The sequence below is a fragment of the Plectropomus leopardus genome, chromosome 3, assembly GCF_008729295.1.
Source record: "Plectropomus leopardus isolate mb chromosome 3, YSFRI_Pleo_2.0, whole genome shotgun sequence".
Classification (NCBI taxonomy): domain Eukaryota; kingdom Metazoa; phylum Chordata; class Actinopteri; order Perciformes; family Serranidae; genus Plectropomus; species Plectropomus leopardus.
The window spans coordinates 29,074,034-29,091,888 of record NC_056465.1 but is presented as its reverse complement, the minus strand read 5'-3'; the positions used below and the strand labels follow the sequence as shown (position 1 = coordinate 29,091,888).

General features: G+C 41.1%; 1 protein-coding gene across 1 annotated transcript in view; it reads right to left on the bottom strand.

Annotated features, from left to right (window-relative positions):
• Positions 1-17,855, bottom strand: part of ncanb (neurocan b) — a 226,318-nt gene that overhangs the window by 24,364 nt on the left and 184,099 nt on the right. Inside the window, exon 14 of the mRNA XM_042483584.1 lies at positions 12,009-12,122. Coding sequence (XP_042339518.1) covers positions 12,009-12,122 — 114 coding nt within the window. The remainder of the gene's footprint in view (positions 1-12,008; positions 12,123-17,855) is intronic.

Below are 17,855 nucleotides of genomic sequence, written 5' to 3'. Positions count from 1 at the left end.
CAACTACTTGATTTTGGCTCTAATAAAAGGGCAATCCTTTTTCTAACTCATTAATTTAGCATTAAGCCTTGTGTGGATTTTAATGTGGAAATATGGTGTTAGTATTAGAACACTAGTGACCGGTGTAGGTTGTTTGTTCCAATACCAAGAAATAAGTCTTGATCCACATGACTCTCATTAAAGATAATTTTCTCCCAGGTCAGCGGCAGCATTAGAATCAGCGTTTTGCAGCTCACTCCTCCCTTTTGCACAGACCGTGTGCTTCTAAACACAGATTAGTAAATTAGCATTAAGCACAACGATGTTACGACTGTTATCACTGGTCTCATGGGACCAAAAATCAGTCACTGCTGCTGTTATTTTCTTTTGCTGACTACTAACTTTACTCCGTCATCAGAGCTGGAAGCTGCCTGCACAAAATGTTTGCCACATGGCAGCTGGTGCATTGTTTTAGTTTTGGGAGAGGGTCCAGTTTGGCTCATGATGGTGGACGATGGGTTATTATCTCCAGGAACAGGGACAGGACAGTCAGGGTAGGTGTCACACAGACAGAAATAGACACCCATAAATATGCACGTTTATAAATTAAACATACCTGCCTTCATAGAGTCCGCAGCGAGTCTGTTCTGCATGTATAAGGCTAACGCAGGCCTCATTCAAGCCATTTAACCAGGAAGTACACACAAAAGTGCAGACTTGGTGTCATGTCTACTCTGGATTTACAAACGCATCTAAAATAATTCAATGTCCAAAGAAGACAATGAATTAAAGACAAACCAAGTGCATCAAACAGAGTAAGAGTGGGAGGACAGAAAAGAGAGACAGAGTAAGAAAGTGAAAGAGTCAGAAGCAGAGAGAGAGAAAGAAAAGCAGAGATGAAAAGTAAACAGGCATGTTTTCTCCCCCTCAGATCTTCAACCTAGTCTCTGCTGATTTCTTCTCCCACTCGCTGACAGGGAGGCTCAAAGCCCGACATCACATCAACCTCTTCAAATATTTAGACATTACTCAAGTCGTCTTCTTTTTCCCGTTTTCCCTCTGTCAGGCGGGGAGGAAGAGGCAGGGGGTATGTTTCAGCGATTAATATTCTCACAGACTTTAGTGAACGGCAGTTAGGAAATAAAAGGCCATACACTTCCAGCTGACTGATTGGCTCGTTTATCCACATCACCAAGTGATATTTCCACTGCTTCGCTTTTTTAGATCTGCTGAACGATGAAACGGGTGAAATGTGTGTTTGCACGTGTGTGTGTGTGTGCTGCCATTATGCCTTCTCCCCGTGTGACTCTTTGAAGGCTGACAGCTCAGCGTGCCATTTGCAAGAGGGCAGATGACAGCAGTCCAGAGAGAGAGAGGAAGTAAGAGTGAGCGTGAGAGAAAGAGAGAGAGAGATGAGGAGGAATCTGCTGATATCCAGTGACAAAGGTGAGAATGTGAGAAGAATGTGAGAGCGGCTGTGAAATTATTAATGGCTGTTACAAGTGCAGTGTTGATTAATGGAACATCTTAATAGTGTGATTCTCACAATTAAGAATAATGGATGTTACAGTAAAACAGCCACAGAGCACAACATGAATGACTGATGCCAGCCTGAAGGCTCATTCTGCATAATTAGCCCACAGACGTGTCTTTGCAGATTAATGCTGATGGAGGAGGCAGAGGTAAAAGTGAGAACAGCGCGGGCCTGCACAGTAAAACAGCAACAAGTCCAGTTTGTACAAACAGACACAGTGTGTAATTCATGCAAAGTGGCAATTGACATTTTTGTATTTTCATTCAAGGGCCTGAACAGATGTATAAAGGGGGGAAGTTTTGAGCTTTTAACACCTAATTTCCTACATTCTGGTCAATATTTATGCACAGATTTGAGGTAGAAATGTCTTTAATTTGGTCAAAATAAAAGTCTTCTGCTACTTTTATGATTATTGGATTGGTGGGAGGGGGCTGTGCTATGTGCTCTTGGTTGTCAGCCGGCCAATGGTATATAATACATAATTCAATTAAGATACTTTTTTTTACTTACTTACTTTTTTTTTTAAATCTGAATGAATGCTGAGTCATATAAAATATCATATATATAATTTCTGATCAAACTTGCCAGATGTTTTTTTTTTTTCAAACTTTCAAACTCCGTTCAAACATAATTTCAGATAGCTGGCAGACATGAGGGGAGAGACAAAACACAGGGAGAAAGTTGGAAACACGTACGTGATGGTAAACAAAATGTTGTTGTTCCCTGTGGCTGAAACGCAGGTAAAGTTCCTAAGTTTCAAAAAAAGGTGGCAAAAACTTCCTGTAGTGGAAATAGCCATAGAACAACTGTTAATGAAAGACAAAAGGAAGTGTGATAGTACAAGCCCGGCTTATTAACTTTGCAATCAGAGAGCAAAGAGTTTTCTTGGGAATATCAGAGAGAGGAAGTACAGAAGCGTGCTAAACCTCTAGCACAGCTCAAAGAAGTGTTTCACGCCGCTCCATCAGAAATGTTCATTAATGCACAGCAGAGGAACACAGACTCTCCTCTCTCCCTCCATCTCTTCCTCTCTTTTCATCTATTGTAACACCTGCTCTGATGCTTCCTCTCTCCCTTTTCACCACTGTATCTTTTCTTTCTGCCTGAACTTCCTTCCACACAGCAGAAGAGAATGACAGTTGCTTCAGGAACATTGTCTAATTAAGCACCTTGAATGAGAATAAATTACCCCTTCATCTCTCCAGCTTTCCTGTTTGGAGTGAGAAAAAGTGTTGAGCACAATAGCATATGGAGCTAGACGACGCTGTTCTTCCATTCAAGTAACCTCTGCCAGGCTTAGGCAAAACTTCAGGGATATTTTTATGTGTGCACCTGAGTTTCTGTCTGTGTCTCTCTTTTCGGGAGACTGTTGTGAGTGAGCCAAACCAACAGGCTCCCTCTCTTCTCAGTCTTGGCACGTGTCCCTCTCGACATGTTATTTGAATGCATGAATCTTCATTAGCAATAATAGCTTCTAAAGACCCGGAGGATGCACAAAAATTAATTTTGAGCCGAGCTCTCTGCTGAGTGGCCAGTTTAGGCAGCTGCAGCAGTCGGGGACGGAGCAGAGAAGCATCACAGCTTCCTCTCAGCCGCTCAGTCAACTCTGAAAGCCGATGCTGAGTCACTAAACCACCCACGCCAAGAACAATGATATAAAAAAAAGAAGGAAAAAACAAACAAACAAAGAGCCAGGGACTATCAGACATCAAACAGCTGCTTGTAGATCACAAGTTCAGCCAAAGTGCTCAGTGTACTGTGGCTTAACAAGAGTGGAGAGAGGAGATAAGCTTGGAGTGACATATCTAATTGACCAATGGGATTTTAAGAATGAACATCTCTCTGGCACAGAAGCAATGGCTTGATAAGTGCAGAGAGATTGACACTGATGATGGTCAAAACCCAGGCTGAACCCAGATCATTAGAAACCTCTATATCAAGCAAAAGTACCATAAATGACAGAGGCATACATGTGATACGATCACATGCTACTACAGGATATCCCTCTTCAAAAAATTCAGTTACCTTAAATGTATATTTAAAATCTAGGTAAAATGAAATAATATCACTGTCTGTCACTATATTTGAGCTTCTACTTGACCAAACTTTGGTGCACACGAAATTAGGAAATTAAATGAAGAAGTTATCACTGAAACTCTGAAAGCTGCAACAATGTCACAGATGGATGATGACATGATCGGGGCAACAATGACACATATGCTTAATGAACCACCTGAATTGGGCTGGACCTGCAACTTTATGCATTACAGTGGCATGATTATCAGGACTGAGGACTGAAACAAAGACAGAGTCTGCATGCTTAGTTTGAGAGAGTGTGTAAGGCAGACTGTTGCATAAAATGTTTCCATATTAACAAGTAGTATTAATATCTAACTGTGCTTTATCACTTTTTGACCGACTTGTGAGAACCTGTGATATTTATATGACGTAACAAGTAAATAAAATCTAAAACTAAACAGCTCAGTGCATGTGAGCAGATATTGAGTCTGGACCTACTGAATCTTCACAATGGCAGCACCAAACTTGGCTGCTAAAAAGGGTACGACTTTGCTCATCTTGCAGCCTACAGGTGATGTTATAGATAAATTAGAATGTTATTTTTTGAGCCTGCAATGAATGCCATTAGCACCACTGCCATCCGCAGATAAACACATCATCAGGCTCAGTTGTTGATGACTGACAGCCACAAAGGCATTGTCCATCAGCCAACCCACACTAAAACCCAGCCCCTTCACCAGACAAGAATGCCAGCACTGGACAACTCTGCAAATAAAACAACAACAGTGCTTTTTGTTTTCTGCATATGAAAATAACTAAATGGTTAAAAAAAGATTTAGCATTGCCCTCAGTTCAATAGAGGTATAAAAATCGATGCAGCAGAACCAGAGATATAAACTTTTTCAGTCCTTGCATCCCTTCTCCTTGACAAAACCCGCTGCCTACATTACCCACAATACAATAATTCCTTATAATTCCTTGCTCAAGAGATGAGAAGCTACGAAAGTCCGGTAAGTTTTCAGACTTGTGCCTCTATTGTTAAAAAGAGCTTTATGAAACTTTTTTTTCATATATGAAGTAGTTATCTCAGTAAACTTCCCCTTTAAAATGAGGGAAGAATTATGGTTATGAAAAATGAGCTATGATTGAGATATAGTTAGGGTTAGGCACGTAAAACACTCAGGTAAGGCTTAAATTTTGTGGTAATGGTTCATAAAAAAGTGAAGTTGATTAGGGCACGCCAATCTCCAATCTCCTGCAAAGTCAGACATGCCCTAAATGACAGATGTGTCATGCACAAGTACTGAACAGTTAGACCCAAACCATGAATTTTTCAATGTGGAAGCACTTCCGAGATTCAAAATTACTAGTAAATTATCTTCACTGTAAGAACATACGTTAGAGACAAGGTAGAATAGGAGGTCAGACAGAAAGTGCACAGTGACGGAGTGACTGCATCTGGAGCTTTCTGAAGCACCGCTGTTCGTCAGCTCAGCCTGCTCTCCTCCTCATTAGTCTCAGTGTGTAGACTACACCGTATTGTCTGCTGCCTGCTTCCAATCTGCAGCACTGGTGTTGCTGTTGGCGTCTACGTACTCAAAAGTCTTCCTATCTGTCTGCCCCAGATTCACCCGCCGTCCTCTTTGGGGGGAAGTTGTGCTCTACTTTTCTTTAGGTTTCCTGTAAGGCTGTCTAGTTTTTGTTTTCCTGTCAAATGACTACTGTGCGTCTGAGCGTGCGTGTGTATGTGTATGTGTGTGCCAACAGTATCTCCTCACAGTAGAATGAGTAAGCCATCCTGCCTGGAACACTGGGACTTATACAGGATTTATATTGGTTTCAATGGACAGCTGTGGTGTATAATGGTCCCACTGCACTTCAGCAACACGCTTCTCGGCCAAACTCATCAGCATGCTCGCCTGTGTGTGTGTTTGCTTCTGTAAATTCAACCAGTCGCCAGTCACACTTGCCTGTAACAGGGGGAAACTGGGGAATGTAGCCCTTTTTTCCCCAAAGGTCAAATGAAAATGAATAAATATTAATGTTGATGTATGGGATCAGGGTGGAGAAGATGGATGACGTGCTGTGAGTTTAGGGTGAGAGCGAACACATTCCTCACACGAAGCAGCAGCCTTGGGATTAATTAGCTCCACAACCCCTTTAACGCAAGCTTCCTCTTTCCAATTTGTAGATTATTAGTTCTGTTAGGAAACAGAGGGGGAGGATTATTGTTTTATTTAGCGGGTTGTTTTGTAACTACGAGTTCTTGCACAACGCTTTAGTTTCAGTGTCGGAAGTGTTTGACTGGCGTCTGAGCTGCTGCTGAATAAACATGGAGGGAAAAAAAAATCGTTTGATAATTGCAGGGTAAAAGGTAGATGGAGTTTTGCTTGTTTGCATGTGTGGCAAATAATGTATTAGTGTGCCACCAAAGTAGAAAAGAAACAGAGCAAATGGGGATGTTTGTGTGTGCTTTTGTACTTCTATTTCTGCGAGGACAAATGTAAGTTGTAGACTGTGAGAAGTGAGGAATATTTGGGGAAGTGGGGACATTTTGGCAGGTCCTCGTGTCTTCAAACAGCTCTTTGAGGGTTAAGACTCAGGTTTAGGGCTGGGATTAGGCTTGTAGTTGTGATGGCTATGGTTGAAGCATGCATTATGTCAATGAGGGTCCTCACAAGAAAACATATGCGAATGTCTGGCTGTGTGAAGGTCTGTTAGCTGAAAGAGCTCAAACTTCACAGCTTCAAGAAATGTTAAAGCATCGCACAAACACACACAGATGCACTCACATAGTGCCACAAAGAGATACACACACAAACACACTCTCAGGGAGTGACAAAACGTCCTGCGGTGCACCGGAGATGAGAGGCACAAAAAGATGCAAGGAGTGCAGGGAGTGACAGCAGAAAGGTACGAAGAGAAAAGAGAGAGAAAAAAAGGAAGACAACATGAAACAGAGGTGTCTACAGTAGTGGAATAGCAAAGTAACAAATCCACACTCTTACACATGCACATTATGTCGTTTTTCTCCCTAGAAAGACGGAGGGAAACGAATTGGGAAGTGAACGATGGATAAAAAAGACAGACTGGGGGAATGGAGCTGATGAGAAGAAACCAGCTAATGCTTCCTCCGTCACTTTTCACTTCAGTCAGGCTGAGAAAGATTTGGTTTCTGCCTCCACTGATTAGGCTGCGAGCCAAAAAAACGGCAGGACGGGCTCAACAATCAGTCTCAGTGCAGGGATGAGAGGAGAGGGAAACAACTGACTGACGTCTCTGTTACTTTAATCACAGCTGTCTTTTCTTTTCAACAAATATCCATTTATTTTTGATAAAGAACTGCTGAGAAACTAACTGAAGGAGGAAGGATTGGTTTGTTTCTCACATAAAGGATTATAGTAAAATATGAACTAGAGTTGTATACCACCATGAACCAGTTACATTGCAAGTACAGTTTTTAACCATGCCTTTGAAAACGTGGCAATGTGGATTTATCATATTATTTTTTCAGACATTTGCGTGAAACATTAGTGATCTGACCTTTGATCCTTGTACCAAAATCATATAATTTCATTTTTGAGTCCAAGTGGACATTTGTACCAAATTGTACATTTGTACCAAAAAAATCCACGAAGGTGTTCTTGGGATATCAAAATTCAAGAGAATGAGACACATGAGGTCACAGTGACCTTGACCTTTGACCTTTGTACACCAAAATATTATCAGTCCATTTTTGAGTTCAAGTGGACATTTGTACCAAATTTGAAAGAAATCCTTGAAGGTGTTACCACGTTATCACGTTGATATCACTTCAAGAGGATGATACTAATGAGGTCACATTGACCTTGACCTTTGACCACCAAGTTCTTATGAGTCCATTCTTGAGTCTAAATGGATTTTTCCAGTATTTCCTAATACATCACGACAACCCAAAAACATAATGCCTCCAGCCATGGCTGTCACGAAGGCATATAAATGCTGAAAACTTTATTAATGACAAAAGAATATCACCAGTTTCTAAAGCTCTTGAGTTTCAATTACAGACAAAAACTGCTGTAAATCATCTTCCACACCAACAACAACAAACAAAACCTGAAAAATTGCAAAAATTGCAGAATGAAAAGCCATTTCCTCCTCTCGCTCTCTCAGTGCATCTGCTGGAGGACTTCAGCCCCGTCAACTCACAATTATTGACTCTCAGAGGGGATCACCATGGTAACAGGCCAGAGGGAGCCAACAGCGGACCAGATCCGCCCAGCATCTGTGGCTCATAACGCATACACCTGGACATGCACACACGCACATCCAAGAACACACAGCAAATGAGACGGAGCAAACCCGGCCACTTTAGTGAGACAGGGACCAATTGGATGACATTTAAATGGATGGAAGCCTCGGCGGAACGAATGAGTTCATTTCCAGCGTTCGTGTCACGGTTCTGACCCCCCCTCTGGATATCAAACTGAGATCATAGCGAAATGGCAGAGCGACGCCTGTTGCGAATTGTACTTTTCACAGCTGAATCTTATATTTCTGCGAGCGCCGGGCAGCAAGAGATAAAAGTGACAGGAAAACAGAGACTTTAGATTTACACAATCAGACCTGCTGCTCCCAATCAGGCGTTAAGGCAGCGACGCAGCAGGAGAGGAAATGTACGCACGGCTTCAGTGCATGTCAAATGAGAGGTGCACTCTGTACGTGTGTGTGTGTGTGTGTGTGTGTGTGTGTTTGGAAAGAAAAACACCTGATAGGGTGTACATGTAATACAAAAGGCTGGTAATATCAAAACCTGAGATTTTGATTGATGAAATGTTTCTACTTGTACACTTCAATAATCTGCCTTGATTTAAAAAAGCTTTACATTTAAGGTACGATTTAAACTGCCTGAAATACGGCTGAAAACAGAACCGCATTCGAATTCATATACTGCACAGTGTCTCTGGCTTTTTTTATTTTTGTGTTTATGTATGATCTGCACCACAGGAAGGCATGAATATTAAAGAGGCAACCATGACCGCAGGGAAATTACAGAAAGCCGATACCAGAGTTACATTTGCTGTGGTGAAAGATCAAAAAGAGTTGCTAAGAGTTAACGAGTATCTGAAATACTGTAAGATTAAACTGGCACTCAAATGATTTAGTATTGCACTTCAGTAAAGTTCGTGGACTTTTTCAGAATCCTCTTGTGACTCCTCGTATTTATCTACCAACATTTAAAGTGGGCCAGACCCCGAGCGACTTTTTTACCCTAGGACGGTGAAGACGTCACCTGCCCTACTCTGCCTGAGGGCCCGTACTCCTACTTTTTGTGGCCCTCAAATCTATTGTTTACAATATAGACATGCAGAAGGTGTGCTCAAAGGCAAGAGTGACGCCATGGCAATGAGCGAGCGTTCCCAAGTGCCTGTTTTCCAGAGCGATAGCTGCCCCCTGAAATAAACCAACACATTGTCTTCCCAACTCAACAAATATCGCTGCTTGGTCAGTGCTGTTCAGATCTACATGTAACGCACTAGGTTTCCTCCTGCGTTGTTTGTTGACGTTCAGTGAAGGCGTGTACATTTCTGTTTGTTAAATGCATTGTGTCTTTTCAAAATACACTTCCGTTTTCACAGGAAATGTACAGTTTTAACCTGATAGATGTGCACAGTCTTTTTCAAAATAAACTTACAACCTCAGTAACACCTCATATGTATATTTAAACTGTGGGGTTTGCTGGACACATCCATCCTATGGAGACTTTTCCAGCTGCTTATATTACTGCATCATACAGCATTTCAAACTGATGCTGTCCAGCAACGTACCATCCTGCCACAACAAGTGCTGTATAGCAGACCATCAATGTATCAGACTGCCTGAAAAGTTGCTGTTCGATATGGGAACAGGTTGGACAAGCAAAGTTAAACTTTTGCAATGCAGCAATGTGCACTGCATGTCATGGGAACAACCAATCACAGACACCACATCTATTTCTTTTGAACCTAATACACATTTTAAAAAGCACACCTGGAAGAGGCTCCAAACTTCTGATTTCAGAGGTCAAAAGTTGCTGTATGTGTCCTGGTCCTTACTCTGCCTCTGATTGGTTTATCCCAACATTCTTACCCTAACCGATCAATCTCCTTTTGCCGTAACCTAACCAACCCAACAAACAAACACAACATGTATCAGCCAATCAGAGGGAGGATAGGGTGGGTCATGCCTTTGCTATCCTAGGACAAAATGAATAAATTGTGACGTCCAGGCTGAGTTAGAGAGTTTAGCATTAGATGCATAAGGATGTAAACAAAGGTGATGAAAGGATAAGCGTTTTCACGAGTCACCTCCAGCAGAGGTGTCACAGTATAAGTGATGTGTGTTGGTGAATGCTGGTTTGATCCAAACTACTGATGCTCAGCCAACAAACCTGTGCACACAAAGCAAAGTCAAAATATCTGGAAGAGCTTGCCAAACCTATTTTAGTTTCTACAGCATTTACAATATTCTGCTTTAGTCTGCTGCTTCTCTCTTTACTCTCTCCTCTCTCCATCGATTGCTCTGCCCTCAAAGTCCCACAACAGATCTGTAAAAAGCAGGGCGTGACTCCGGGAGCCAGACACATATAAAAAAAATTTTAAAAAAAGACAGACACTCAAAGTCACAACTCTTCTGAGAGCTGAGGTCAAAGGTCACGCTGGACCAGTGGAGTCAAACTCACTCGTGGAGTCAAACTCACTCACTCACTATGTAATTCAGTGCAGATTCCTAAATTTCCCTCCTCCTCTCCCTCGTTGTCCCGCTCATCCTCTTAAAATGTCTTCTTAAATCTCACACTCTCTTCATCTCTCCAGCTGTCTTTCTTCATTTTTAGGGCTAAATTTTTAATTGTGCTATTTTAAATCTTATGTTTTAAGAGATGTAGAGCATTGATGGTTAAAAAGGAAACTCTAAACTCACACATTTATTGAATTACCACCTTATTCGTGTGAACTTATTATATATTTGTGTTTTTTCTATCTGGGAATTCATTGTTCATTTTTAATAATGAAAAACTAAAAAAAGCTGAAAATCACATCAGGAAAAATAAATAATTATGGTGAAAATCTGATTTTTAAAAACACCCTTAAGGTAAGCAACAATTTGACAGTTTAGCCATTTCATCAGTTAATCTGGCACATAAGAGGCAGCTTATCTCATTACTGCAATGTGTATTTCTAGAAGTGTTTTCTCAACTGTCAGTATCAAAAAGCCTTGTTTACTTGGGGCAAAAAAAAATCCACAAAACTCCTCTGAATTTGTGAAGAACACAAATATGGTTGTAACTAATGTACACATGCATTACATACAATTTCATGCCAAAATCTAATTTTTCTTTCTTTCTTTTCTTTGAAAATGTTCTCTGAAGTTTGTACATGTTGTTATGTTTTCCCAGTGAATTTCCCAGTGAAATTTTGGATATTTTGGAACCCAAAATATCGATAAGCATTAGGGGATCGTCTAGGACCAGGGCACTGTAGTGCTTAAATTCTAGTTGAGACATTTCAGTTAGGTTAGGTCCGCTTTGTTTTAGGTCACAACACCGTCTTTCTCATTTTCTTTACCTTTTCCTTTCTTGTTTTCTAAGGACGTCTCATTTTATGGTTTATCAATGTGAAACAGAAAAAGTACGGTTATGTACAAGTGTAATGCAAAGTATTTAGCAGGGTTACACATTTATCTATCTATATATGTGTGTGTGTGTATTCCTCATTTTGTTATACTAATACACATATGTTTATGTTTCTTCAAAAATCACTAAAACAATGTTAAAAAAATAGGAAAATTTCATTAAAATGCGCAAAAAAACTCACACACCCTAATATATACAGCAGCAGCTTGTTTAACTCTGCATTGTTTTCCACTGACATGTCGGCCATGTTTTCTCGTAAGATACAGTTTGTGAGCAGCCTCCTTTGCGGCCTCCTTCTCACAGGGGAATTCCCATAATGAGAGAAGAAACCAGCTGGACGCAGGTGTCCTGTATAAACCTGATACATTATTCCAAAGGGCTTTCCTCTCCGTCATCCTCCACCTCTTTGTCTACACTCGCATCCTCTTCCTCCCACTTCCACTGCCTCCTGACTCCATTTATACACCCTCATTAACTCCATCTTCCTCAACCACGTTGTTTTCTCTACACCTCTGTCTCCACATCCTAACATCATCTCCTGTGCCACCTCCTCATGCTCATCTCCCTTCCCCCTCTTTATCTCCATCCTGCTCCCTCCACTGTCACATCATCTTGCTTCTCTACCTTCTTTGTCTCATCCCTCTCTGCCTCGTCTTCCCCCTTTATCCATTTTTGCCATCTGCTCCTTCTACGTTCAATCATTTCCTCCATCCTCAGTCAATCTATGTCTCCCCATTTTCTTCTCCCTCTTTCTCCACACTTCCACAAAACACATGCCATTGTTGAGAGAAATGAGGAACGCAGAGTTTTCATCCACATTGTTACCTTTCTCACAAGTAGCTCCCCCGTAGCTGGGCAGACAAAGACACACAAAGGAGTTGATCTCATCGATGCAGGTTCCTCCGTTCTGGCATGGATTAGACTGGCAGTCGTCAATGTCTAGAAGGAGAGAAAGGGGGAGAGAGACAAAAAGGGGGTGAGTCAGGCTTGGTGCAAACATACACACGCTCACACACACGCTCAAAGCACTTTGGAAACGGCTACTTTTTAAACTACCTTCCACAGCTTTTCACCGAACAAACCCCTGAGAGATCAAACTTTTGGAGAGATTAGAGGTGTTTCTGTGAAAGTTATAATTAAAGCGAATTGATTGAACTTCATCAGCAAGCGGTTTGGGATGCACTGAAGCGCATGATGCTAATTGCAATGTGTTTGCAGGACGTGCTGCAGTTCTGCAATAGTGAGGCAGAGTACGGAGCAGGGAGGAAGGTAGAGAAAGAGAGAGAGAGAGAGATGTGGAGATAAGAGACAGAAAGACATTCAGTCAGATGAGCCTCCATCTTCAACAACAATACTGCCCACACTGGCTACATTAACATGTTCACCAGTATTCCCCATTTATCCTGAATATGACAATATTCTGAAATTTGATGTGGGTCATATAAACTGCACACTCCATTTAAATAATTCTGAATTAGGCCATTTCACAAATTTAGCATTTTCCAATTAAGACAAGTGGGATTTGGTGGTATTATTCAGATTTTAGGAGCATTTTTTGGGCATCTATACAGCCAATTCGTCTCAACGGGGGTATTTACTGCAGTTGGAGACACAGGGCCTCTTATCTGCTTATGGTCGGCTCTGTGTGTTGTCATGGATACATGGTACTTAAAGCAAATCGTCAAGCAAAGAAAAATACACATTTTTTCCAGTTGGAAGAAGAAACACATCTACTTTGAAAGATTATGAAAGACTTGGATATCAACAGGTTTTTGGATATGCGCAAATATCGCAGCACCAACCTTTTCAAGAAGGTGAAGGAAGGGAAAGAGGGAGTCCGACAAGTGCACTACCACCCGCGAGTGTTAGTGAAGTATTCATCTTCGTTAACCATGTTTAAATCTTAGAAGGAATACTGTTTTTTTCGGAATAAGGGCAAAAACTGGACTATTTTGTGCATGTTAATGTACTCACTGATTTACAAGTTGCCTTGCTAATAGCCACAAAAACTGCATGCAAATCCATTTTAATATGTGCAAAAGTGACCAAAAACAATGAAACCACTAAGTCTCTTGGATGAATTTTGAAAATCAAGTTTAGCTGTTTGTGAACACTCACATGCAAATTCACACATATGCACACACATATTTCGCAGAGGCGTCGCAGGGGTGAGAGTTTTCATTCTGTTGAAAAATGGTAACTGTATTTCTCTGGCTGGTCAGGGCCTGGGGGCAAAAATCATTAAAACTGCAGCTGGTATCCCACAATCCTCTGCCATCACAACAACTGAGCGAATCCCTTGGGCCTTGGCAAGAGGTCATGGGAGTGGAGAAGAAGTGAATGGAGAAGAGGGGGAGGCAGGAGAAAGTCCGAAGAACGTAGAAAAATGTGGGTAGAGAAAGATGCTCAAAAACACAGAGAATAAAGGAGATGTAGTGAAAGCAAGGGGCGAGGTGATGTGAAGCCGCGACTCTGGGAAGTTGGCAAGTTTCGGGGTTGGATTACAGCAGCTTTGCAGGCAGACAGCATTTGGGGCGGAAGAGTCTGTTTGGATAAAACAGCATGACAGCTTCATAGCTGGTGCCCCGCTTTGGGCTGGCTGATATTAAAGGCTGAATTTGATGCAGGAGGTAGAGACCCCGCCAGAGGAGTCAGGATGAGATGACATTTCTGTTGGTTTAGCGTGTCGTCACATATCCATGTATAACTTCTCTGTCTGCGTGATTCATGATGGGGTGGAAAAATAAAATATAAAAACTGAATAGAACAACACAGCAGGGATACACACACACACACACACACACACACACACACACACCACTGCAGGATGAGAATTTAGAGTGTGGCTCAGATGATTGTACATCAAAAGGGGGACCAATCCAAATTTTTAGGCGCAGCATTGCAAATCAATTTATATCTTTACATCACTTTATAGCTAATTTTACACACAAGGAGTACCACTCAGCCTGTGAAAACAGTTGCATGTCTTTAGTGGCTTTAGATAGAAAATAAAGTACAAAAAAAATTAAATCATAGTGATGTCATTAGGGTTATCTTAGCTTGAGCTTGACAGTTTGATTTTTTTTTTTTACAGAAGCCTAAATTTTAAATGGGAGGTATGGACATTTAGGAGGATTCATAGTTGCACATTGGCTCTGAGCATTTATACGTTCAATGGTGCGTCTGCCATTACACCCTCAAAACACTAGTTGGCGGTGATGTCTCCATAACCGCTGTAGAGTTTTTGTGAAGTACAGTTAAGTTCAGCTAGCACACATAAAACAAACATCAACAGACAAAACAATTGTCTTGTGCTAGACAAGTGTGTCCTGCATATATGTCCAACAGGCTAACATTATTAGCACACAACATAACATTTTACATACATAAATTAGCCCGAGTGGCTCGCAGACTTTTCATGGACTTTTCCTTAATGGATTTAAATCTTACACAGGACTTAAAATTCTATTCATTTTAATTGACATTTGACATTGCATTAATTAACCTAGCAGCTGGCTGCCTTTTTCCTCTAGTAATATAAAATCTGGAACAAAAGCAACTTTTAATAAACATAACATTACAAAATTCAGCATGTTAACGTAAGCCTATGATATTTCCCATTGTGTAAATTAGCCTAGCTGCTAGTGAACGTCCTCTACTCACATGAAAGCTGGGATGAATCTCACACAAGACTTCAAATGGTATTTTGTGCAAGCTTTATGTCTCCTCAAGGTATTGTTTGTTATGAAATAAAAGTAAATAAGAGCTTCGTTTTCATGGAGAGATATGATTTTCCGTTTGCGAAAATAGACGTGGCATTGATGCAATGCAAGTACAAACCCCACTTTCGATGGCAGGGAGGGTCAAATGAAAGATGGTATTGAATTGCATTATGGTAATTGTAGGATCAAACAGGATTAGAGCTGAATTCATACTAAAAATCAGGATATCTCAGCTCCCGATGCTTCAATTTTCAGTGTTTATTTATTTATCTATTTCTTGTGTGTCCCTCAGCTCTAAAAAAGTGTAACACTAAATTCATGAGTGACCCAGAGTCAAATTTTGTTAAATGATAATGGTTCAGGGACGCATGATTGACACCAGTACAATAATTAAAAGTAAATAGTTGACTGCAAGATTACGGATAAATCCGGGGGTCACTGGCTAAGAAAGGTAGGGATGATGAATAATAATGAATTGAATGAGGTGTCCTGTACATCACAAGCCTTTGAAACAGTGTAACATATTGTTATTTGAGAACATTAAAGTTTCAATTTACTATTGTGACCCAGCAATCACCACCGAGCGAAAACATTACTCTGCAGGATTGTTGGCCAATTGTTACGGTTAACCGCCATCAAACAAGAGGCCCAAGTCTCTGAGGCGCTTTGCAGTGAAGAAAGGCCACGCTCAGTCAATGATGGTAAATGGTGTGGTGTTGAAGTTAAAGGACAAACTGAAGTATTTTAGTCCAACCAGGCATTAAGTCATAGAAACTTGTCAGAGGCAATTAAACTGCCTGCAGGAGTCAAACACATGAACAGACAATACAGAATAAAGAAGTATTTGGATGCAAATTTCAAGTACAGCTGGACAAAACAGCATAATAAGACCCAAAAAAATCCATATTTAATATGACTACATGAATACAGATTACTGAATGGACCTCTGATGAACTCTATGTAATTAAAAAAGGATGTATGATGAGTGATAGACACTGAGAATATCCCTCTACACTGTGAACCAACAGATGAGCAGGTTGCCAGTACATCTGTTTGGAAAAAAAAAACAGCTATGGGCCCTAATATGAGCCAGCATCTGGCCTCATTAAGCACTGTGGCACTCGGGTAAGGAGTGAAGGAACCCGCTGGATTTTTAGGAGCACTGGGGTCAGTAAAGCACATCTCTAAACATCAGCTATTAGAGGTGCTACAATAGGCTGGTGTCAAAGGAACCAACATAGTGGTACCGTAGACTGCTGGCATACACTGACCTTCAACTGGTCAAGTTTACAGATGGTCGATGACTATATTGACAATTGGTAAATATATCAGTATCTGATTTATTAAACTCTTTAATATTATTGGTAGGAGAACAATAAAAAGACACATCTGTAACAACAGCTGCATTTACATGCACACTTTTTCCTCAGTTGTATTGAAATCAGTAGGAGGAATAGGAGGAATTTGTGATTTGTGATATTACCAAAAAGCTTCATTCTGTTGAGTGGTGTGTTTATGTTGTCTTTTGTGTAGGAAGTGGGCTTTTAATTAATCCATATATCTCTCGGTATTCACTAATACTCTGATATGTGATTTTTTTTTAAAATCTGGAGATAAAGACCCCTTAAATTGTCTGGAAAATCAGCCACTATTAGTCCAGATCCTGCCTCATTATTTGAGCACAGGATGTTCTCCACTTCCTCATTATTAAAAGGGAATATAGACTTTATAGAAAAAGTTTACTATCTTTTCGAGTTGACAGAGTTTGTCCTTTCGAAAAATCACTTCCTTCTTCTGGCAGAAAGTTATGGAATCGGGCATGTCTTCTTTCACAGGTGTATAACCATGCCGTCCTTTTTATGGCTGAGTAACTCGACCACTAAAATAATATACCATGTTTTAATGCATGCCAAGCCTTGGCTGAAATATCGATTCTTCTTCCCAAGCCTTTATTACCCTCTAAGTGGACTCTCTTTCTCTCTGCTGGACTCTTCTTGGCTAAACCCACAAGGATTCATAGCCGTGAAATTGCTGATTGCAGTTGAGGTCTCATTTATAAAACAGAGAAAGAGCTGTTTACTTTTTATTCGGCCCTAGTATTCACAAACGCCATGGCCGGGGCATAAATTGAAAGCGTAAATCTCGCTGTTGTAAAGTAGAAAAAGACCCTTCAGAGGTGGCAAAGTCAGAAACAGAAGTGTGTCAGGAGGGTGATGGAGTCGATCTCGGGCTGGACGTAGCTGCGGTTGAGTACACAGGTAATAGAAATTTTATCTGATCTATTGGACTGACAAATAATCCCAAAAGGGAAATGGGGAAAGGCTGACCCAGGGCCTTCTCTCACCCGGTTTCAGTTTGCTCTCCGTCTTTTTCTGTCTCTCCGTCTCTTTCTCTGTCCCTTTTCAATTATTCATCCACTGGTTTCGACACATGCCAGCAGTAAGCCTCCAGATATTCTGTCAACCGACACCACCCCCAGTTTGTGCGGCTGCTCTCTCACTATCCTCCCTCATATTCCTCTATCTCTATTTCCCCATCCTCCATCCTCGCAGTCACCAGCTATCCTCAGATACACACAGAGAGGCGGGGACAAACAACAAGAGCAGGTTACACATTTATCCTGCAATCAAACATCACCATCCAAACTATGTATTTTTCAATCAGCGCTGAACCACATTTAATCCTCAATTTCATATTTGTGTCTCCTCTGCCATTACGTTAGCCACCATCAACTGTTAACATTCATTTGCTGCCTCTCCTGACAGACTCAAATGAATAATGCTGGCTTAAAGAAAAGCTGGTAGTGTTGCTAGTGTGTTAGCTGCACCCAGCAATTACCACGGTGGCTGGCACCTGTTTATCCCTCCATCCATTTCTCTGCCAGCAGATAAGTGGAGCACTGCTCTCTCCGACTCCCTGGAGATTGTGCTAGTGCCCAGGCCTGATTTTG